Here is a 22,033-nt window from a genome sequence, read left to right as displayed (position 1 = left end):
TAATGGAAGAACTCAAAGCTGTGGCCAAAATACCCATCTTCTCCTCCAAATACCAGTTGCCCGTTTGAATGTGGGTTGTCTTATTTAAAATCTTTCCCTCCAAGAACCGGTGCTTCTCGGATGCATGCATTTGAATCGGGGTTGGTCTTTATTATTCAGGCATGTGCTTGGCTTACATGCATTCAAGTCCCCGTCTCTTTGTGGTTTAACTCTCTCTTTCTTCACCCATCTCCTTCTCATGTATGTGGACCATGGAACCATATCAGTGACGCATTGGTGCGATTGCTGATCATGATTTTCACTTCTTACTGAGAAGGGAGAAAGCTGCATGATTTGAGTGATTTGGAGGTCTATCTTCTACTTGCCCGGAAAATATTCGAAAACCATAGAAGTCTGATTTGTTCCTTCTTGCTAGAACTAATCGAAGAATTAAAGAGTGGGAAACCGGACTTAAGGAGGCACGAGTTCAGTAGCTGAAACATGCCGAGTCCATGATAAAAATAAGGAGGGGGGAGATCAAACTTCAAGGTCTCATTTTCGAATTGTCCTGAGGAGAGCTGTGCTCTACTGGCTGGGCGTGCGAGTGTACAACAATCAGAAGGGAAGGACGCCCTCATTAGCTTCTGATTGGATCCTATGGGTAATTTCGTCATGTTTGCCCATAGGGGCATTTTAGTCATTTGGTTATTGCTGTATATCCTTTAAATAGGGATGCCCTCCCTTTAGGAGGGCAGCCAAGAAGATACAAGAAAGAAGTGTTCTTGTCTCCCCTCTCCTAGTCTATGTCTGGTCTCCTTCTCTCCCTCTACAATCCCCTGCCCTCGTGATCGTCTGTACCTCACCGCGTCTTCAGGTGGCTCGTCCTCTGCTTGGCCTCCTCTCCGATCCTTCCGGTTTCACCTCTCTACCCGGGGAATTTCCACCTCGCCTCGTCCTCTACCCTCTCTGATACGAGCCTAGATCCAGGTTCGTATCGGCTTCCTCTCTTAGCATTTCTCTCTTCGCTCAGGACTCGATCTGGTCTCTTGATTCTTGGAACACATTGACGTCTTGAATTCTTGAATACCTTTTTTGGTCAAGCCAGACTGCAATTCTGAGGTTCAGTTAGGATCTGATACCGATACATGTATCAAAGTCCCTTTCCTCTTGTGATGCACAGATGTTTATCTTCCTTGAGGGGATTATGTTGTCTTATTGAACATTTGACCACAGTGTGTGATAGGAAGTGAGCACTTGGATTTCAGAACAAGAAGTTTCAGGTTAGACTCCGAAGATGGTCAATCTAACTTATAAGCTACTTGGCTGATTTTACGCGTGATTTTGTGGGGTCCAAAGCATTTAGTGGCTAATTTCTCGAAAGATCTTCTGTCTCTCTCGTCTAGGTTCTGATCTCCTTCATGGAATTTTATATCGAGGCACTTCTTTTATTTTTTTGAAAACAAAAAGCTCATCCCATGCAAAGGCCGAAAGGGATGAAGGGTCATTAAGAGGCGGCCAGAGGTGTCAAAATAGTCCAAGCATTATAGTTTTTGAATGAAATTTGCTTCAATCAGTTGTTCAAGTATTGAAAATGTCTCTGGTCTTCATATTTTCTCTCTCTCTCTCTCTCTCGCAAAGAATACTCTTTAAAACTACCGAGCAGAGACGGGTCTTGGTCATTATTATTCCTTAATTTTTATTATATATATTAATTTCTCTCATCTTTCAATTCGGCCTATTAGCTCAGTTGGTTAGAGCGTCGTGCTAATAACGCGAAGGTCGCAGGTTCGAAACCTGCATGGGCCAAGTTCTTTTTGCCGAGGTTCCACTTAATTGAATGTCAACCTTCTGACCAATTTTTTTAATGCGAACTCTAAACGCCGAATCCACGATCACAAATGTTTGTTCAGTAGAGGAATCCCCTATGTCAAAACGCTTGATCAAATTGAGATGATAATTCAATTGTTTACAGTTCTGTTATCGCATGCTTTGGTTAATCATTATTATAAGTTGAAAGTAAGGCGTTTCCACTCAAGACATAGAGGCGGTATTAAGAAATATAATCATAACAATAACAGATTCTGGGGTAGTTCATGCCCATTTCACCGTAAAATTTTGGAAAACAAGGGTTCCTTTGGTCTTTAAGATTCTATACAAGTCAAGAATACATATAATTTGACAAATCTAATATGAGGGAGAAAATTTAAAGTACAGTAATCGTTCTCCGCTATCAAGGATAATGCTGCAGAGATGGGACGGCAAAACTTTGCATAGACAATTAGACAAGTGACGGATGGAGGAATGAGGTATAACGTCAAATAATTGAGAATAAAGAAAGGAAAGGGATTAACCTTTTTTTAAGTTTTTGTGCATATCTAATAAATAGTTAGCTCGTATATTTTGAAGACATAATGTTTCGAGTAGAGATTGCATGCAATTAAAGACAATGTAAGGTTGTCGAAAGAAACTTTCACCATTGAATCTGAAACAAAGATACACGTATCAAAAACATTTTATCCATCCAATGATATCCCTTTAAGAAGTTTTCAAGAAGAGTAATCAAATAAACATTTTATCCCTTTAAGAAAATCAAAATTTTGTTAAAAATGCTTCAAGTTTAGCGATTGAGTGTTCTTATAACAATTTTCTATTTTCCAATCTTCAAGTTTAGTAACTGAGGAAGCTAAGTGTAACAATTTTATATTTTTCAAATTTTCCTTAATGTTAGGAAATGGTTTAAATCTCTTGGAACTTCCGGCCCTCATATTTAATATATAAATTCTGAGATTAACTACTCAGTATTAGGATTTAGTCATTGACGCATAAAATATGGTGATGAACTTTCCTAAATAAGCGAGGTATTAATGCGTGTGGTGTATCAAAGTTTAACAGAAATAACCTTTTAACAGAACAACAATGGGGGCTACTGAAATTACGGCTGGAAAGCTCAATCTTTGGTCATTTTTACTGACGTGGAACTGACATATCAGCTGGAGATAAAGTTGGATGGAGAAATGATATAGCTCACTTTATCTTTACAATAAATACCAGTATTTAACGCGCATGTTAAAATAAATAAGTCAGATGGAGAATAGAGACTCATTATGAGGTATTACTATTATAATAATAATTCTATTCCTTACAAATTCATGAAATATAGAAACATAATAATTCCGATGCATGAAAAGATATATCTCAAAAGTCAGGGTATCCAAATTAAAAACAATTTATCCAGATTTACTCATAATGATTCTTACAACAAGATATTCATTTTTATGAAATTCATTACATCTTATGAGTGTTTTTGGGGTTTTCCCATGTGTGTCTATTAAGCTTAAAGACTTTTCAAGAAATCTGAAGTCGAAGAGCGCAAATGATAGAAGAGGAGAATGGGATGTGGGAGGAGGCTTGACCAACTGTAATCGTGATCGAGTTTGACCCTCAGACCAGAACCAATAGGGTCTGGTCTGACCAGTCCCTGATAAAAATGGCAAACCTTGCCCTTATTTACACTTATTTTGGATACTTTCTAAAATCTCTTGTAATTAACTTATATCCATCAACATTCATTGATCTTGTGTGTAACCTATAGATCCATGTATCAACTTGTTAATAAATTTATGGCCTAATAACATTTACTGGCTAGTGTTGTTAATTAAAAATATTATAATATTGATTAATGTATAAAAAATATTTAGCTACTTTTTGTGGCCAGAAAATATATAGTAAATAAACTCTCTCATGAAACTTTTACCGTCATTGTTATTGTGTATTTATTGTTCGGTTCTAGAGGCCTAGACTTGGATGAAGACGAAGATTCCAGGTATGGAATACACATAATGGAATCAAACGACATCAAATAAAACCATTTATACAAAGTACTTTTGCACGGATCGCATTCGGTATTTCTTGGATCCTAGAGCGAGATAAGTCGACTTGAACAAGTTTGCAGGCTCTAGACGTATCCACACGGTCCTCAGCACGTTGGATCTCCTTCCTCTTGTTGACAAGCCCCATTCAATCTCTATCGCCGTTGTTACGCCATCCCGATCGCATCGTGAGTGGAGAGGAGTGCAGCCTCTAGACGCAATCCTCTGTGCGCCGGATCTCCTCCTTCTCGTTGACGAGCCCCGGTCAACCTCCGTTGTCGTTGTTACACCATCCTGATTGCATCATGCATGGAGAGGGGGTGTGGGGTGAGTGGAGAAGAAGGGGAAGACCCCCAAACAATTCTTGCGAACGTGAATTTTGTTCAGTCCATTCTCCTATGTTGGTATTTTCCGATGTCCAAAAATTAAGTATATCTTCCGATGTCCAAAAGACCATTTGTGTGTGACTCTCTAGGCCCATGTATCAGTCTAGTTAACGAATCCAGAGGCCCAATAACCTTTATTGGCCTTCCAAAATAATTAACTATATCATCAGATAGATTAATTAATGTTGAATTTATTTAACCCAATCGATAGGTCTAATCTATAACACATGGGGTGCCAAGCTACACCTCGCGATCTAGAAGAAACAAAGGAGTGTGTATCGACTCGCTCATGTACATATTCGTCATCGGTTATCGTGTATGTATAATCCCTCATCCACTTGACACTCCTTGGACGACATAGGGTATGGTCAACTGTCAAACCCTAATCGGTCATCCGAGTTAATACTAATGCATTTGGAAATCATCGGAGAGCTCTTTTTAGATATTTCATTGCCTTGGCCTAGGACTTTATCGCATCGTCCTCCTTGAGCTGTCCCCTCTTATACCGAGGGTGGACGATCCCATATTGACCACTCAATCATCTTCATGAACTTTTTGATGCACCCGAACTAAGACTATTTAGAATCCCATGATTAGGGACGCGTAGGTCATAAGCAAAATACAATTGTTCGTCCACAAGACATCTTTGGCGTCTCAGGTCTAAGGACTACTCACACAACCGTGACGTGAATCAACCTGGTTGACACTTTACTGTAATACCATTCAGGAATTTGTACGGATCAATTCAGTGAACTCTTTCCACTAAAGAGCAACCACTATCTATCATTAGTGTCTCCACACTAATGTCTACGGGAACGGCCATACTCATCATATGAGTGAGGGTAGATAGTGTTATTCTATTTGGATACTCTAATGTCCTTCTCTCATATCCTTCGAATAGGAATGTTTAAAAAACATGCTTAAAGACTAGTGATCTCTGTATAATGATCTCATCATAATTCACCAAGTCAGATAATGTATTCATGAACTTCATTATAAGAATGACACAAGCACTTTAATGAATATGTTCTATTAATGACAATGGAACGAGATGTGGAGTGTGTGATTGGCTTACTGGCCACATATATTTCCATCATTTAGAATCATTTATATGGGCCAGTCTCCCAAATGACTTTGGGTATGACTAACTGTGAAACCGTAACATGTCATTTCAGTTAGTGGAATTGTGTGACAAGGATCATTTATAGAATGACTTCTCCAATATCTCTACTATTTGGCCACAAATTTGATATATATTCTTCCTTGAGCCAATCTCTTATGTCAAGGGAATAGTGCTCTTTATAAGAGTAGGCGTGGAGAGTTTTTTCCCATCTGGATCACTTAGTCACATTCGTGTACTTCTTGTTATATCTTAGCTAAGTCTAGATTGACTCATGTGATTAAGGACACAAGTCATATTCAAGACATAGGCATTCCTCCACAATATGAATTTTGTGTATCAAGTCTAATAACATTTTACTCGACTGTGATATGACTCAACCAGATTTATGTTTACGTCAAACACCACTCAGGGATTTATTATTTTCCTAAAGAGCATCTTCCATTTGTCTAGATAATTTGATGTCCATTTCGAGAATCCTTATATTAGGAATATTTAGATTATATCTTTAAAGTCTAGTGATAGTTTTATAATTCTCTCATCATAATTCACTAAGTCATTACATATATTCGAGGATTTCATCATAGACATCACAGCAGAATGATAATAAATAAACATAACATAGATGTGTGATTGGTCGGACAGCCACATAATATCCTTCAGGAAAATCCTGTATTGAGTAGATATTGGATATTGGATTAAAATAATTAAAACTCTTGGAGAAATGCAGATAAGTTGAGGTTTTAATCCTAGTAACATGCATATTTATCATGTATTTGGAGGTCCATCATAACCATTTCATGAATCATATTTCATGAAATATTGCATGTGATCATTTTTAATGTAATTTTTTATACTAATATTAATAATTATAAATATTAATAGTAGTCGTGCATAAAAATATATATCTTATTTTAGATTATTTTTAAAATAATTCATTAGAACATACATTTCATATAATTATATCAAAGTTTTGAAATTTTCTTGAAGCCATTCTGGTATTCTTATTTTAAGGAATTAATAGAATTTACAAATTTATTTTATGAAGACATGAATTATGTTTATTAATTATGTTTATATTTTAACGGATATTTTAGTTTTTTAGGAATTATTTAGGGTCATCAGAATATTAATATGGGCTAGACAATATGAATTGCAGGTTGTGCTTCATAAGAGCAAATGTTTGGAGTCCATAGGGAAGTTTTTTGTGAGGTACATAGTGAATAGATAGAGGACCAAGGTGGCACACACTCAAGAACATGAGAAACACAGTGTCTAATTTAAATTGAACGAATTATTAATTTGTAGATATTGGCCACTAGTCTCGTGTTATCTCTTTGCAAAATGACACAATCCAAAATATTTTACAGAAAAAAGATACATCCTACCTTCGTGTAACAAAGGGATTTACCATTGTGAGATCACTATTTATGTTCATCTCTATTGGAAACCAGGTTAGAGGCACTTTGTTCCCAGCTCACTTTAGATATAAGATGTATTAAAATAAAATATATCAATGCTTATTTTAGTTTCACTTGATTACAATCCCATCAAACATTTAAAGTATATGTAGATTTAGCTCCATCCATAAGACAAGCAAAAATTTACAAGCATAAATTACCCTAAATTAACTCGATTTTGGCTAATATAGCTTTGTTTGACCTCAGACTCATTCTTACAGAAGATAATAATTTTTAAAATAAAATTGATCCAATAAATATTCATTTTATAAACGAAGATAAAATTATGTTTAAAAGAACGAACAATAGACTCCCAATATTTCCACTTCCACAAAGAGGGATAGACCATGAGATCAGCTGACTGTCCCTACAGTATGCTATGAGAATACTTGGCAGAGTTTCCTCGGAAAATTCATTAATTATTGGATACAAGGAATATCTTTTTGCTAAGATGTCTCTTGATGAGTCATTCATATTTTTATGTTAATTGTGAAAGAAGAAAAATGGAAGCACAATACTTTTATGTTAATTGAAATATATATTTTTAACCAGTTGTAATAGTTGACGGAAGAATAATATTTATTACATAATGAACCATTATATTGTATCTATTAGGTTTGAATATTAGTAGATCAGGGAAAGACAATGTGTGATAAACATGGCCAATGTGCATTCATTGGTATGTTTTTTGTTTTACTAATGATCCTATATTAATTTTCTTTGAGACATGTTTTTGTAAATTCATTGATGAAATATTTAATGGTTTACTTAGATGTAATCCTCATATAAAGTTTCATCTAGGCAGTGTGGGGAACTTATGCAAGGTGTTAGCAAAATTGAAGATGAATAATATCTAAATCAACCCAAAAAATGTTTTTTACTATAATATGTTGACTTCCTCAATCACTTGGTTGACTAGGGAAGTGCGCAAAAGGATACATTCAATATCTAATCGTAGATGTATATAATGTTGGTGTTAAGCCAATCACACATCAATGTTATGTTTATTCATTATATTTATTGTGTGATGTTTATAATGATGTATTTGAATACATGCAATGAATTCGTGTGTCATCATGTGATCAAAATACAGTAATGACTAGTCTTTAAAAATGATCTCTAAATGAAGGATACCTCTGGCAGACATTGAAAAAAGTGGAAATAATATCACCATTTGCTCCTGCTCATATGATATGTATGGTTGAACCAATAGCCCTTAGTTTGGTGACACTGAAGGACAGTGTGTGCTCTCTAGGAAAAGAGTTCACTGAATTGGTCTCTATGAATACCAGAATTCTATATATCTAAACATCAATTAGATTAAATCATGTCACAGTTGTTTAAGTGGTCCAAATTTTGGATGCACCAATATGTTTTGACGATGATCTACGAGTCCCTAATTACGAGATTCAACTTAGTCTTAGCTTGGATATATGTGAAGATTGGTCCCTACAAGAAGTACACATAAGTTAATTGTCTAGTCGGGATGAGATTGCCCCCCTTAGTATAAAAAGAGATTTTCTTGAGGAATAAGATACATCAAATCCTCAGATAGGGTAGTGGAGATATTAGAGAATATAGTCCCCAATGAACCCTGTTATGCATAAGTACTAATTGGAATGAAGGATCAGGGTTCAATGGTCAACCATACTGCAAATCATTTGAAAGTCACATGGAAGAAGGATTCTTCATACTTGGTAACTAAAAATGGTTAAGGTTCAGTGAGAGAGATGGTACCTTACTTTCAAGAAAAATTACTAATCGATTGGTTTAAATAAATCCTTGATTAAATGATATGGATGTTTATGTAGTTAACTAATAAGGTAGACAAAAAATGCTGTTGGGCCATTAAATTAACTAACTAGACTAATACGCCTAAAAGATCATGAACATGAGATCTACGGACGTTCATGAATATACTTAAATTTATAAGGGCTTTTATGAAATGATCTAGAACAAGTGTAAAGAAGGGGCACTCATTTTAGGGGCCCAATTTACTATTCAGATCTTTCCCACTTGTCCGTCTTCCTCTCAAAAGCACTCCCCCTGCTAGTGTGACTTGATGGTGAGAAGATTACAATATCTTCAAGGAGAGTTAGAGGAAGCTAAAGAGGATGTACAGCATTGCATTGCTTACGCAGATAGATTTAGAGGTCGGCATATGAATGGCTTGAAGAGACTTTTCCAACGAGAAAACGGTGAGTGGAGAAAGTTTCACAGAGGATGATGAGATATTATTTAATTCCATAGTTCAATCTGATATGTTTTAAAATGATTGCATTGTTTATATTGGTTTTTAACGACCAATCAAGTCCAGAAAATTCCAACGAGCATGATATTCCAAGAATCATATGTAGATTGCCTTTAGATTTGAAGGTATCTTCAAGATATTGTGTAGGCTGTAATAAAAGTCCCCCCCTAAAAACAATGAATCTTATCTCTCTCACGCATGTCCTCAATCCGAATGAAAGATGCAAACTTCTTCACCTACTTTCTTGATGATCTAGTTAGTCGAAGATCTTCTGAGTTATTTTAAAATTTTACCACAACATTAAATACACCTAAAATTCGTGTGCAAACATATCCTATTGTCCACTGATCATGTATCTTATACTCCAAGCATTAATGCCACCATAGCTTGGCATTCCAGAGAGGTATCAATTGACCAATTCAGGGCCTCATGTTTTGGGATCCTTATCCCATAGAAGAGCAAATTGGTCATCTCTCCATGTGTAGCGTTTAACAAGAAAGAGCTCAACAATTGGGCAATGCATGAAATAATGATCCCTTTCACTTTCCTATATTGCTTGGAATATTATACCCTTATAGACTCCCATTTATGTGCCTACTCGACAACAGATATGATGGAGTCTGCATTCATCACCATTAACTTAAGGTCTTTTTAGACTTCCCTTAGAGAGGAAAACATCATCTCCACACGTCCTTTCCAACTCAAATGACCATATAACATTGAGTACCACTCTTAGAAGTCATTTTGTTTTGCTTTAAGTTTCTCTTGGAATGGACATAAGATTCAGACCCTGTCTCCCTACAAATAATTTGATAGAAAATTTTCCTGAACAAAGCTTTTGTAGTCTCCCAATCAAAAGCATTCAAGTGCATCGACTTTTGACAAAAGCATGATAGAAGATTTGCAAACATGTGTACGTGGTTGACTGTGGAGACTTCCATAAAAACCCTTGCTCATATATAATAAGGAGATTACAACGGGATGATGTGTTTGGCAAGAAGCAAAGTCAGCCATCTATAGAGACTCATCCCTCGCAAAGCATTTTGATATTTAGTCCCATGAACAACCGACACAACCAGGCCAACCCTTCAACTAGGGTTTGAGCAGTCTATTCTGTTGCCCTATCTGATGATTAATAGCTATCATAAGCTACATTTTTTGGCATTTCTTGTTCATTTACTCTCTGTTTCCATCTAAATTCTGCTCGAAGATAAGTTAAGGCAGTGCGAAGCTATAAGATGCGCATCTGGAGGATTGATTCTCGTTAGATTCCTCTCCTTCATTGAATGCTCTTTTTAAAGTTCAAAATCATATTTCCATTCTTCATAATGAGCCTTGTGGAAAAACGGATATTTCCATTCAAGATAAGGAAAGAGAGAAGTAGCTTTGAACGCATTCATGTTGGTTCTACTTAGATCCCATGTTCCAGCGGAGCATGCCTTTAGTTTATGATGGCAACGATAATTGGATCTTATCTTTGGCATATTAAAATCAAACATAGCCGTCTACCCTTCGATTATGACAAATATCAATGTCACCAGAAAATACCCACATCAGCCGTCTATTACTTTTCTACAGCCGACACGAGACAAAGGAAGAAAGCCTATCTCCTCGCTATAAAATTCAAAAGTCAAAACTCCATCTCATAGAGCTCTTCTCTGTCTTTATATTTATATATTTATGTATATATATAGATCCTATATTGTATACAATATATATGCGCGTGTGCACGTCTCTCCCTTGGTATCTTTTTTTTTTAACATCTCTTTGAGTAGTGCGAAGGGCACCCGTGTGAAGTCCACGTAGGAGGATCCGACGGCGGGAATGCGGCGGCTCGCACGTGCGTCTAGAGTCAACTCGTGAATGTCGTTGGCACGTGCAGCTCACACGATCGCCGTCGCTAAGTACAAATCTGAAACTCACATCGGCGTGAGTTTGACAAAGTCAACGCCCCAAGGTTGACCTTCCCGACAGAGCGTAAGGACAAAATGACCATCGCTGTGTACGAATAGGTCTGCCGAGACTCTCTATCTCCACCTCTACCTTTACCTCTATCTCAATCTCTTTCCCTATCCCTAGTTCTGTTTCTATCCCTATCTCTATCTCTACCTCTGTATCTCTGTCTATCTCTATCTCTATATCTACCTCTGTTCTATGTCTATCTCTAACCCTCTCTACCTCTGTTTCTATGTCTATCTTGATATAGATCTCTATCTCTGACTCTGTCTCTATCTATATCTCTATCCAACTCTCTACCTCTGTTTCTATGTCTATCTTGATCTAGAACTCTATCTCTGCTTCTATCTCTATCTATATCTCTATCCCTCTCTCTACCTCTGTTTTTATATCTCGATCTAGATCTCTATCTCTGCCTCTATCTCTATCTATATCTCTCTCCTTCTCTCTACCTCTTTTTTATGTCTATCTCGATCTAGATCTCTATCTCTGCCTCTATCTCTGTCTCTATCTCTATCCCTCTCTCTACCTCTGTTTTTGTGTCTCACTCGATCTAGAACTCTATCTCTGCCTCTATCTCTATCCCTCTCTCTACCTCTGTTTTATGTCTATCTTGATCTAGATCTCTATCTCTGCATCTATCTCTATCTCTATCTCTATCTCTATCTATATCTATATATCTATCTCTATCTCTATCTCTATCTCTATCTCTACCTCTGTTTCTATGTCCATCTCGACCTAGATCTGTATCTCTTCCTCTACCTCTACCTCTACCTTTATCTCTGTCTCTGTCTCTCTCTATCGTATCTCTATATGGATCTATATCTCCACCTTGATCTCTACCTCTACCTCTATCTCTCTTTCTCTCTTGATATCTATCTATCTATCTATATCTCTATCTCCAGCCATCCATATAGCTATCTATTTATCTCTCGTTATCACTATCTATCTATCTCTACATATCCCTCCTATCAAATCTACCCATCTCTATCTCTCTCCCTCTAATCTATCTATCTATGTATCTATCCATCTATATATCTTGCTAACTAAATAAGTACTGACGTATTTATTTAGAGGTAGATAGTGGAAAATACATAGACAGATAGAAATATAATATATCTCCAGCGATCGATATATCTATTTATTTCTCTCCGGCTATCGCTATCTATCAGTCTCTTTCTCTATCTCTGTCAATCTAATCTACCCATCTCTATATCTCTCTCTCTATCTAATCTATCTAATCTATCTATCTATCTATCTATCTATCTATCTATCTATCTATCTATCTATCTATCTATCTATCTATCTATCTATCTATCTATATATCCATCCATCCATCTATCTATCTATCTATCTACCTAGCTAAATAAGCATGTAGGTATCTACCCATGTATCTATGTCTATACCCGTGTATCATACATGATGTATTTCTACGTGTATGTTTATTATCTATATCTCTATCTCTTTTCACCTGGGGAGGGGTTCTTAAACAGAGGATAGGGGCGTCGGGAAGGGGGCTCCTCTCGCCGTCTTGTTTAGAGTCGGAAATCGGCGGGCGGCAGCGGCGGCGGGAGTATCGAGCGGGCATATTCCTCGCCGGCAAATCCCCCCCTCGCCAATATCAATCGCCCTCACGTGAGATTTCTTCCCTCGTTTCCGTTTCTTTAGCGAGATCTCCAAGCGTAGGGTTTTCGTTCGATCCTACCCAACGATGATTCTGCCCACGGATTGATCGGGGGGAATCATCAGGCTTGTTGCGAAGACGCCCCTTCATTCGCCATCACCCGTCGATTATCAATCGACCTCGTCTCAGAGCGAGTGCCATTTCAATTATTTCCCTCTTTCGCCCTCTTTTTTTTCTCATCGCAGTTTGACGATCGCTCATAATGTGCCCCGATTGTGTTCGACGTAATGACCGAACCGCGCTTCTTTTTTGGTCTTTGCTCCGCAGGGCGTGCTCCCAATTGGATTGATAATGTGTAGATTCCATCATCGTCATCTTCTTCAGAGTTGATTCCAGTCTTGGGGTTCTTCCATGGAGGAGCACCGAAGACGCAGGCCGATGCCCTCTGCAAGCCATCTGGGGAGGATTCCGGGAAGTTCAGGGCTGCCCTCGAGTCGGAATCTACCATGCTCACCGTCGTCTTCGTCTTCGTCGTCGTCGTCTCTGCCACAGAGAATTCCAAGGGGGTCCTTCCCTGCAACCGGCCTAGCGCACCCGTTCGGACTCCATATTGCAGGTCAAACCCTTTGCGCCAGGGAATCAGATGATCTGCTCTGGTCAACTGATTCAATTGAGAGGTTCCTCGTCGGCGACGAGGCGCCGCCGGAGGCCTCTCGTGCCGCCGGGCGTGCCGAGTGGTCGGACTGGGCGGCGGGCAGCGCCGGGGGGGGCGGCTGGAGCGATCTCCCCCTGCCCCCGGACCTCCCTCCTGGGCAAGCCAAGGTGACCCAGATGCATAATTCTCTCAATTGCGCTGTTTTTTCGGGTTAAAGACGGCTTCTTCATGGTCTCCAAACGTGTTCAGAGCCCCTTCGCCGCCACCGCGGCTCGTCCGGCGGCGGCGGCAGTGCTGCCGACACCGCCAGCGCCGCCCCAGTTCTGTCAGCAGGCGCCGTTGACTTCCGGGCAGGCCAAGCCGAGGATCCGATGGACGCCAGAGCTCCACGAGTGCTTCGTCCAAGCGGTCAACCAGCTCGGCGGAAGCGAAAGTGACCCATCATCTCCTCCTGAGAAGACTCTGATCGATTCTCCGCCGTCTGATCTTTTTTTTTTTTGGCTTATGCGCAGAGGCGACGCCGAAGGGTGTCCTGAAGCTGATGAGCGTGGACGGGTTGACAATTTACCACGTCAAGAGCCATCTCCAGGCACGTAACTTTCTCTCTCTATCTCTAGGAGATCAAAGCAAAACCCTTTTCTTGTTTTTTTTTAAACTCTCTAAACTTGCGATCCTCGTTCATTTGAAGAAATATCGGACAGCCCGGCACCCGCCGGAGGTCTCTGAAGGTCAGTCGAAGAGCCATGCCAAGCCAAGCCTCTCTCTTTCTCTCTCTAAGTTAACGAACGGGGTTGACCCGTTTGTTTCTCTCTCATGCGCAGGGACCTCGAACGGGACCCCCTCCGACATCGACGACATCGCTTCCGCTGGTCAACGGACGTGCGTTTGTAGAGAGATGGAGAGAGAGAGTTGACCTTTTACGGGGCTTGGTTTGACAGAGTTATCGCTTGCAGGGGGCTGGGGATCACGGAAGCGTTGCGGATGCAGATGGAGGTCCAGAAGAAGCTCCACGAACAGCTCGAGGTGAACCCTTTACCTCCCCACTTCTGAGACAGCAAAAGAGAGATAGAGAGAGAAAGGCAGAGTAAGAATCACAGGGAGAGAGATAGAGAGAGAAAGGCAGAGTAAGAATCACAGGGAGAGAGATAGAGAGAGAAAGGCAGAGTAAGAATGACACAGAGAGAGATAGAGAGAGAGAAAAGAAGAGAGTAAGAATGACAGAGAGATAGAGAGAGAAAGGAAGAGAGTAAGAAGGACAGAGAGAGAGAAAAGAAGAGAGTAAGAATGACAGAGAGATAGAGAGAGAAAGGAAGAGAGTAAGAAGGACAGAGAGAGAGAGAGAAAAGAAGAGAGTAAGAATGACAGAGAGAGCGATAGAGAGGAAGAGAGTAAGAATGGCAGAGAGAGATAGAAATAGAAAGGAAGAGAGCAAAAATGGCAGAGAGAGAGAGATAGAAATAGAAAGGAAGAGAGTAAGAATGGCAGAGAGAGAGAGAGAGAAGATGAGAGTAAGAATGACAGAGAGAGATAGAGAGAAAGGATGAGACTAAGAATGACAGAGAGAGACAGGACTTTCTTCGTTTGACTTTTTTTTACTCCACAGGTTCAGCGGAAATTGCAATTGCAGATTGAGGAGCAAGGCAAATATCTGCAGATCATGTTCGAGAAGCACCAGAAGATGACCGCCGCCGCCGCTGCCGCCGTCGAGCCACGGCCCGCCGGCAATGGCGACCCAACATCCTCCGTTGACCTCGACTCGCTCAACTCCGTTGACTCGTCTTCTCCCCGCCTTACCAAACGTCGGAGCCCCGGAGATAATGGAAATCTCTGAGTTTTTTGACCTGTCACCGCTCTCTCTCTCTCTCTCGCTCGAGACGCTATTCAATACACTTCTCTTAAGGTAGACGAACGATTGGGCAGAAATCTACATTGCTCTGCAGAAGCAGAAATCCTTCTCGTCCTCCGACTCATTACTGCTGCCATCGCTGCGCACCCACAGAGAGATTAAAGAGAGAGATAGAGAAGAAAGAGTAAGGAGAGGACAAGAGAGAAAGGGGGGAAGGTACCTGGGATGAAATTCGAGGACCTCGGCGAGGTCGCGGCCATGGCAGTCGTTCCAGCGGACCGTTCTCTTTGCGATCCGCTGGTTCTCCGCCGTCAGCAGAGGGGCGGAATCCTCCTCGTCCTCTCCTTGATCTCCCTCTGCCCCGCTTTCCTCCTCTTCTTCTCCTCGATCGCCGGCTTCTTCTTCCTCCTCCTCCGGCCTTTGAAAACTCCGATCAATCTCCGCCGTTCCTGCGGGCTGATCGCCGTGGAGATCCATGGAAGCTCGCCCTTCCTTCAGCGGCTGCGACGATTCCAACGCGGAACGGCCATCTCCGAGAAGAAGAAGAAGAAGAAGAAGCCGATCTAGACAAGAACCGCGATGGTGTAGTATTTAAAGGCGGCCGGTCACGAGATGGGAAGGGCTGGGGGGAGTGATCATCTTCATCCCTCCCACGGGGTGCAAGATCTGAGCCGTCGATTCTAAGATTAAAGATAATAACCCCATTAAATGTAGGTTTATAAAAAGCATGAAGGATGGATCATCTGAAGGGCTCGACAGGTGCGGAGTGCTGGAGGAGCGCGGCGGCCTGGAAGCAGTCGGCGGCGTCGGCGGCGGCCCGCCCGCGGCCCTCGGCGGCGCGGAGCCGGCCCAGGGCGAGCCACGCGGCGGGGCTGGTCCGGTCGAGCCGCAGCGCGTCGCAGAGCCACCCCCGCAGCGCCAGCGCCGGCCCGCCGCCGGGCTTCCTCGCAACCACGGTCGCCGCCGCCACCATGCTCGGCGCGTGGCCGGCGTCCGCCGTCAACGCCTTCTGGTACGCCGCCAGCGCCGCCATCGGCCGCCCCCTGGCCTCCTCCAGCTCCCCCTCCGCCTGCCACGTCACCGCCGACGCGGGCCCCACCTCCCTCGCCCTCGCGATGCAGGTCTCCGCGTCGCGCCACAGCGCCATCCCCGCGTAGACTCTCGCCAGGTCAACCCACGCCGCCATCTCCGTCTTCCTCCCTTCTTCCTCTTCTTCCGCTACGTGGCGCGCCGTCTCTCTCCACGCGCGGACGAGGGCGAGGAGCTCAGCGTAGGTCTGGATGGCTAGCTTGGGCTGCCCCCGCGCGGCCTGGACTCGCGCCTTGGTCAGCAGCAGCCGCCGTTGACCCCAGCCGTCCGCCTCCGCCAGCCCGGCGTTGACCGTCGCCTCCGCGTCGAGGAGCCGGTTCTGCGCGGAGAGGATCCGCGCCACGAGGACCCAGGAATCCGGATCCGACCCGGCGGAGACCCGCAGTTCCCGCTGCGCGTACCGCAGCGCCAACCCGAGCCGCCGCTGCTCCGCGTGCTCTAACGCGAGCCCGCGGAGGACCCTCGGGTCCGCGCCGCCGGTCAGCCCCTCCGCCCGCTCCAGCGCTGCCACCGCCTCCCTCTGCCCGGCCGCGCGCTCCGCGTCCGGCGCCGCCGGCGACCGAGCCTGCGCCGACAGAGAGAGACCCAGCAAGAGCTCCGCCAGCCCCGCCGCCGCCGCATCCCCGCCGGCCAACCCCGCGGCGCGGCGCGCGAACGCCGCGCCGCGCTCCGCGCGGGCGGGGTCCCGCGCGCAGAGCTCGGCGGCGAGGAGAAGCGCCTCCAAGCGGAGCGGCGGCGGAATCCGCTCCAGAAGCTGAAGTGCCGCCGGGCCGTCGCAGCAGAGGGCGAGGCGCAAGGAACGGTCTTCCCGGGGCATGGCGGCGGGGAGGAGCCCGCGGAGGAGCGCCGCCAGCCCGGGGAGATGGCCGGCGACGGAGAGCGCGAAGGTCAGATGGTCGAGGACGGAGCCGTCCCAGTCGATCTGCTTCCCGGCGATCATCCGCCATTGGATCGTGAGAAGACGGAGGGCCTCCTCGAGATGGCCGCCGTCGTCCTCGCAGCCGCCGTAGAGGAGGAAGACGGCGAGCTCTTTGCGGACCCGCGCGGCCGTCGCCGGGTCGAGCTGCCACGCGCCGCCGCGCAGAGCGCGCTGGTAGGCGGCGACGGCTTCCCGAGGGCAGCCCGCCTGCTTCCACAGCTCGGGGAGCAGCTCGGCGGCGCCGGCCACCACCTCCCGAAGCTTAGCGTCCACCGCCGCCGCCTTCTCGGCGGCGTCGAGGATCGTGGCGCAGGAGAGCGCCGCTTCCTTGAATTTCTTCAGATGGGCCTGCGACTTGGCTTTGAGGAGGATGGCCTCCAGGTGGAGCGCGGCGGCGCGCCTGGGCTTGGGCCTGGCGGCGGCGACGGCGGCCACGTCGATGCCGTCGAAGACGCGGAGCGCCGCCTCGACGTTGCCGCGGTTGAACTCCATCTTGCCCAGCAGCGCCCGCGCGTCGTCGTTGTTGAGGAGGCCGCCCTGCCGAAGCGTCGACACCGCGTCTTCGACGTTCCCGGCGTCGATCTTCCGCCGGAGCTCGTCGGCGGGGGAGGGGGAGAGGCCGCCGGAGGAGAGATCGTCGGTGGGCTCCGGCGGGGAGGAATGGACGGTGATCTCCGCGCCCCCGTTGGCCTGATCGTTGATGCGAATTTCCTCCATCGTCCGATTGATCCTGTGGCGCTGCTACTCCTGGTTCGGATTCCACGCGGAGGCCTCCTGCGACGCAGCAATTCAGGCCCCGTTGGCTCTCTCCGGGGAGAAGAAACCTCATGCGGACGATCGAATCAAATCGAATCGAATCGACGAGGAATAAACGACGACCGGAACGAGAACAGGAAAGAAGTCATTGGCAGACTGGATCTGCAAATGATTTGGCGGAGAAGGAAGATGATTTCGTGATGAAGTTGCAGTCTGGATCTACGAATAATCCACAGAGGAGAAGGATGAATCGCACCACGGCGCTGATGAGGACGATGCAATTGGAGAACGGATCTGTAAATAGTATCGGCTGAAAAAGCTGAATCCGACGATGATGCGGGAGAGTGATTTTACGATGAAATTCCGGATTAAGAACAGCAATTAAACAGGTCGAAGAACTACGAAATCGCAGACTGAATCTGCAAGTTAATTTGTCAAACAAAGACGAACTCCGACGGTGGCGATGCCGGGGAGCGAGTATACGATGAAACTGCGTACTAGATCTGACAATAACCGAGCGGAGAAGGGAGAATCGGCTAACGCCGGACATTGATTGTCCGATTAAACTCCAGACTAGAACTGCAAATTATCCGGCAGACGAATATCAAATCTCACCAGATGGACAAGAGTTCCAGTTCGAAAACCGAGGCGCGTGACAAGAATCGTTCGTGAACCGGCGCAATTACAAACCATTGGACGATCGATATCCCTCCTCCGCAAACCGCCTCAAATTTCAGCGCCCGCTCATCAACCGCTCCCCACCTCCCCCCGACGGCGACCCCAACAAGAAACCGTCATCTGACAGCCGCCCCAATTCCGGGGAAGAAGAAGACCTCCGATCCACGGCGACCCGATCCGACTCAGTTAATGCCGTCCCCCCCGGCTGTGGGGGGACCGATCTCGCGAGTCAACGCCCCGGTACCCGTCACCCGTCATCCGTCCACGGCTCTCGTTATGAACAAGCGGAGGGATAAATTAGAAGTCAGACGCCCTTCCATGCCGGTTAGAACTATAGAGAGAGAGATTGGCGGGGAGGGTAATATCACATCTCGCATGAGATAGATAGAGAGAGAGATGGCGGGTGCGTAGACTCTAGAGATCGTCCACCCTGACCCACTCGTACCGTCCTGGCAGCGCGCAGTCCTTCACCGGGTCGAAGTTGTACCTGCAACAACAACAACCATGAGATCGAAGCAGAGGAAGACGACGACGGACGGGTCTAGAGAGAGAGATGATGTGGGGGGGGGGGCGCGTACTTGTCGGCGAATATCCTCTGCTGTAGCAGCTCGGCGGCGGAGAAGAAGCTCTCCATCTCGTCGGAGGTGGGCGCGGCGCGCGGCGCCGCCGGCGGCGGCCGGCGGCGGGATGACGAGCACGGCGTCCCGGCCGTCTCCGAGTCTCTTATCAAGCTGCACGGCGTCGTCTCTCTCGCGTTCCTGAGGAGGAGAGAGAGATAGACCGATGAGAAACCAGTTAGAAGAGGAAGGAAGAAGAAAGCCGCGGAATCGACGGTCCCCACCGCGATTACAGCGGCCCAGACGCCATGAATGAGCCTCTGCGAAGTTCTCGCCGCGGCCATGGGAATCAGTAATTGAAAGTTCGTAAAAGTGAGAGGAGAAGAGAAGGCCGGAGATCTTTCCCGGACCACAGTACAGAGTGGGTTTATGATGTGACTAGCGAAAATCAGCGGAAATCATAGCGCAGGTTTTATTTTTTTTACCGGGCTGGAACACTCGCAAGTGGGAAAATTCAAACCGCTCTCGGCGGTCTTTGCCGATTCGAGGGTTTTAGAATGGGAAGAGAGAAGGGAAAAATTAAACCCAGGTTTCGCTCGCAGAAGACAAAGTCAATGGCATGCAGCGAGTACACGTAGCAGAAGCAATTAATGGGAGGAGAGACAGACACTCGTAGGAAGACGAAAGGGATCTAAGACGCCTAATGCAGACGAATTTCGAGTGCAAAGTTTGGAATACGAAAAATTTCGCAAAATCCCAAATGCGGAAAAGGAGAGTGAGAAAGGGGCGTACCGATCGAAGAAATTCTCGCCAAAGGAAGCTTCGACGCCGTCGCTGGTAGGGGAGGCCTCAGAGGCTTGCCAATCCTCCATTTCACCCTTGCGAGGCCGGCCCCGAACAGCGGAGACGGAGCCCACGGACTCGGAGTGAGCGGGGCACGCCTTCGAGAACGGGCCAGAGCTCTTCGTCGAGGAATCTGCCTTGGGCCTAGAGGCGACGGCGATGGGCTTCTCCAATCGCCGGCTCCTTAGCTGCAGATAAGTGCTGTTGTCCGCCTCAGACGGAGGAGGAGGAGGAGGAGCCGGTGAAATCGGTGCGAGCTTCTGTAGCCGCTGCTGGGCTAGAGTTCTGGCTCGGGTCCGGACCCCGAGCGACGACTGGTGGGAGACTTCCATTACGGCCACCTCTCCAGAGAGCTTCGCCTTCCTCATGTACTTGCCCATGCCCGCCAGACAGACTGACTGAAAGAAGCAGAGTAGAGCAGACCCACTTGCCCCTTCTACTCCACCATGGATGGAAAAGAGCGAGAACGACGGAGAGAACGCAGTTGGCGACTATGGAAAGACGGCGACGGAAAGGAGAGGTTGACGGAGGAGCGGACGGACGGACGGAGACGAGGAAGAGGGAGGAAGAGGAAGAGTGCTACCGAGGAGGAAGAGAAGAAGAAAAAGGGGAGGGAAACCCGCCCGTGGAGAAAGGGGAATCGGCAACGCGATTTTGGCGATAAGTTGGGCTTCTCAAGGGTGTGATTTGAAGCTCCTAATATGCTTTGGGATTTTTGCAGAAACGTCCCTTAGAAGAAGACTCGTACGCCTTTGCCTCCCTCACCTTTTATCCATCGGACGATCGCCCTTCGCTGGGAGGAGCGGGAAAGGCTGGCATGCGCGGTTCTGAAACGCGAATTCCCCGATTGGACCAAAAAGTTTGATCTAAATGAGATTAATTTAAGGGCTAAATAGTAAAGTAGCACGTGGCAAGGAAAGCTGGTGGCACCTGTCTCGACTTCTCGCGAGATATCGCCGAGATGGGACATGACGGCTATGGCGTCATTGGATTCCCTTCCCAAAACGGACAGCGAGGGAAGCAGATGTTCGCACTCGGTTACTGGGCCCCCGCTTGTCGGTGCCGTAGCACGAACAACAATCCGCAATTTGAATCCCTCCAACAATGGAATTAAACGAACTTAATCGGCATTCATCCGGATCAACCGCGTCGAATCTTCGAGTTCGAGAACAATCTCCAGCTCGCGATGCGGACATCAAATTTTCTAATCGAAAGAGCGAGATCGCGTACCGATAATGAAGAGAAGATGATCGAATCGGAGAAGAGAGAGTAGGCCTCGCGCTTGACTGACTGCTCGTCGTGCGCGCTAGAAGCGTTAAAGAGAAGCGATCGCGGCCTGCGCTTCAGCTTGTGCAATGTCGTCGTCTTCCTGCAACGCCAGCGCCCGAGCCAGGCGGAAGCTCATTAATGGCGACCGGAATCGCCTAAAACCCTCGAAACTTCTTCTCGTACAACCGCCTCCCCCTTTCCGGACTCCGCCGCCTTCTTCAATCGAGTTAAATATTTGTCCAGATCCCGAGGCACTCGAATCCAACGGTCCAGAATTTCCCCACTTTGGGCGGGAAAACGCGCGTGGGCGGGAAAACGCGCGTGGGCGGGAAAACGCGAATGGTCGTTACAGGTAACGGGCTGATGGTGGGCCCCATCCTGATGCCGACCGATGGCTCCCGTCAATCCTGGCCGTCCGTACCGGATCACGCGTCGGAGGCGGTCTGATGTACTTTTTTGGTCTGCTCTCTCTCTTCCTCTTTGTTCTCACTGAAAGCTGCAGGAACGATCAGAAAGGAGGAATCGAATATCTTCGGAGTTCGTAGCTAGGGCTATGGCGGATTAGGCGGAATCAACGCAAGAGACGTAGATTTCTTTTCCTTGATCGTTCGATGTGAAGCTTTTTCGAGCAGTATTTTCTTGTCTCAAGCTCCCGCGATGGTGTAACGATTTCGCAGAAGAAGCAATTCGGATCCTCTCGTCCACTCATGGCGCCAGACCGATCCATCGGCGGTTGTTTCTGGCTTTGCGTTCTCAGAAATTCAGGATATCGCTTT

The 22,033-nt window shown here is 45.8% G+C and overlaps 2 protein-coding genes, 1 non-coding gene and 1 pseudogene across 6 annotated transcripts; 2 read left to right on the top strand and 2 right to left on the bottom strand.

Moving 5' to 3' along the window:
• The first annotated feature begins 1,711 nt into the window (after positions 1-1,711).
• On the top strand, positions 1,712-1,785 carry TRNAI-AAU (transfer RNA isoleucine (anticodon AAU)). The gene has a single exon. It is a non-coding gene; the product is annotated as a tRNA-Ile (tRNA).
• Positions 1,786-12,497: 10,712 nt separating this feature from the next.
• Positions 12,498-15,249, top strand: LOC144711687 (myb family transcription factor PHL13-like). The gene is made up of 8 exons (XM_078585688.1): positions 12,498-12,656; positions 12,973-13,467; positions 13,550-13,733; positions 13,813-13,889; positions 13,989-14,028; positions 14,122-14,179; positions 14,254-14,323; positions 14,904-15,249. Exons 2-8 carry the CDS (start codon positions 13,057-13,059, stop codon positions 15,129-15,131), a joined length of 1,068 nt encoding a protein of 355 aa, XP_078441814.1. The 5' UTR covers positions 12,498-12,656; positions 12,973-13,056; the 3' UTR covers positions 15,132-15,249.
• Positions 14,845-18,741, bottom strand: LOC144711686 (protein NPGR2 pseudogene; annotated as a pseudogene). 2 transcript variants are annotated; one of them, XR_013583638.1, is made up of 3 exons: positions 18,601-18,741; positions 15,367-17,928; positions 14,845-15,285 (listed from the first exon to the last, which is right to left on the bottom strand). The product of XR_013583638.1 is annotated as a protein NPGR2 pseudogene, transcript variant X2 (transcript). The 2 variants fall into 2 exon arrangements; XR_013583637.1 differs by having other exon boundaries at positions 18,526-18,726.
• Positions 18,742-18,881: 140 nt separating this feature from the next.
• Positions 18,882-21,428, bottom strand: ICK6 (inhibitor/interactor with cyclin-dependent kinase). Of its 2 annotated transcripts, XM_078585690.1 has the most exons (5): positions 21,219-21,428; positions 20,919-21,084; positions 19,938-20,815; positions 19,167-19,346; positions 18,882-19,075 (listed from the first exon to the last, which is right to left on the bottom strand). In XM_078585690.1, exons 3-5 carry the CDS (start codon positions 20,366-20,368, stop codon positions 19,003-19,005), a joined length of 684 nt encoding a protein of 227 aa, XP_078441816.1. In that variant the 5' UTR covers positions 20,369-20,815; positions 20,919-21,084; positions 21,219-21,428; the 3' UTR covers positions 18,882-19,002. The 2 variants fall into 2 exon arrangements, with proteins under 2 accessions (XP_078441816.1, XP_078441815.1); XM_078585689.1 differs by having other exon boundaries at positions 20,919-21,428.
• Between the last annotated feature and the right edge of the window lie 605 nt (positions 21,429-22,033).

Source organism: Wolffia australiana, chromosome 14 (assembly GCF_029677425.1).
Source record: "Wolffia australiana isolate 7733 chromosome 14, ASM2967742v1".
NCBI lineage: Eukaryota > Viridiplantae > Streptophyta > Magnoliopsida > Alismatales > Araceae > Wolffia > Wolffia australiana.
The sequence above is the reverse complement of the archived record's forward strand: the minus strand, read 5'-3'. Positions and strand labels throughout refer to the sequence as shown.

Bases quoted from the DNA above. Each gene is read 5' to 3' on its own strand.
- LOC144711687 (XM_078585688.1), top strand. From the start codon at position 13,057: ATGGAGGAGCACCGAAGACGCAGGCCGATGCCCTCTGCAAGCCATCTG. The intron at 13,890-13,988 runs GCACGTAACTTT...GTTCATTTGAAG, and splicing joins ACGTCAAGAGCCATCTCCAG to AAATATCGGACAGCCCGGCA. The intron at 14,029-14,121 runs GTCAGTCGAAGA...TCTCATGCGCAG, and splicing joins CCCGCCGGAGGTCTCTGAAG to GGACCTCGAACGGGACCCCC.
- ICK6 (XM_078585689.1), bottom strand. From the start codon at position 20,368: ATGGGCAAGTACATGAGGAAGGCGAAGCTCTCTGGAGAGGTGGCCGTA. The intron at 19,347-19,937 runs GTACGCCCCTTT...TCTCCTCCTCAG, and splicing joins GGCGAGAATTTCTTCGATCG to GAACGCGAGAGAGACGACGC. The intron at 19,076-19,166 runs GTACGCGCCCCC...TTGTTGTTGCAG, and splicing joins CAGAGGATATTCGCCGACAA to GTACAACTTCGACCCGGTGA.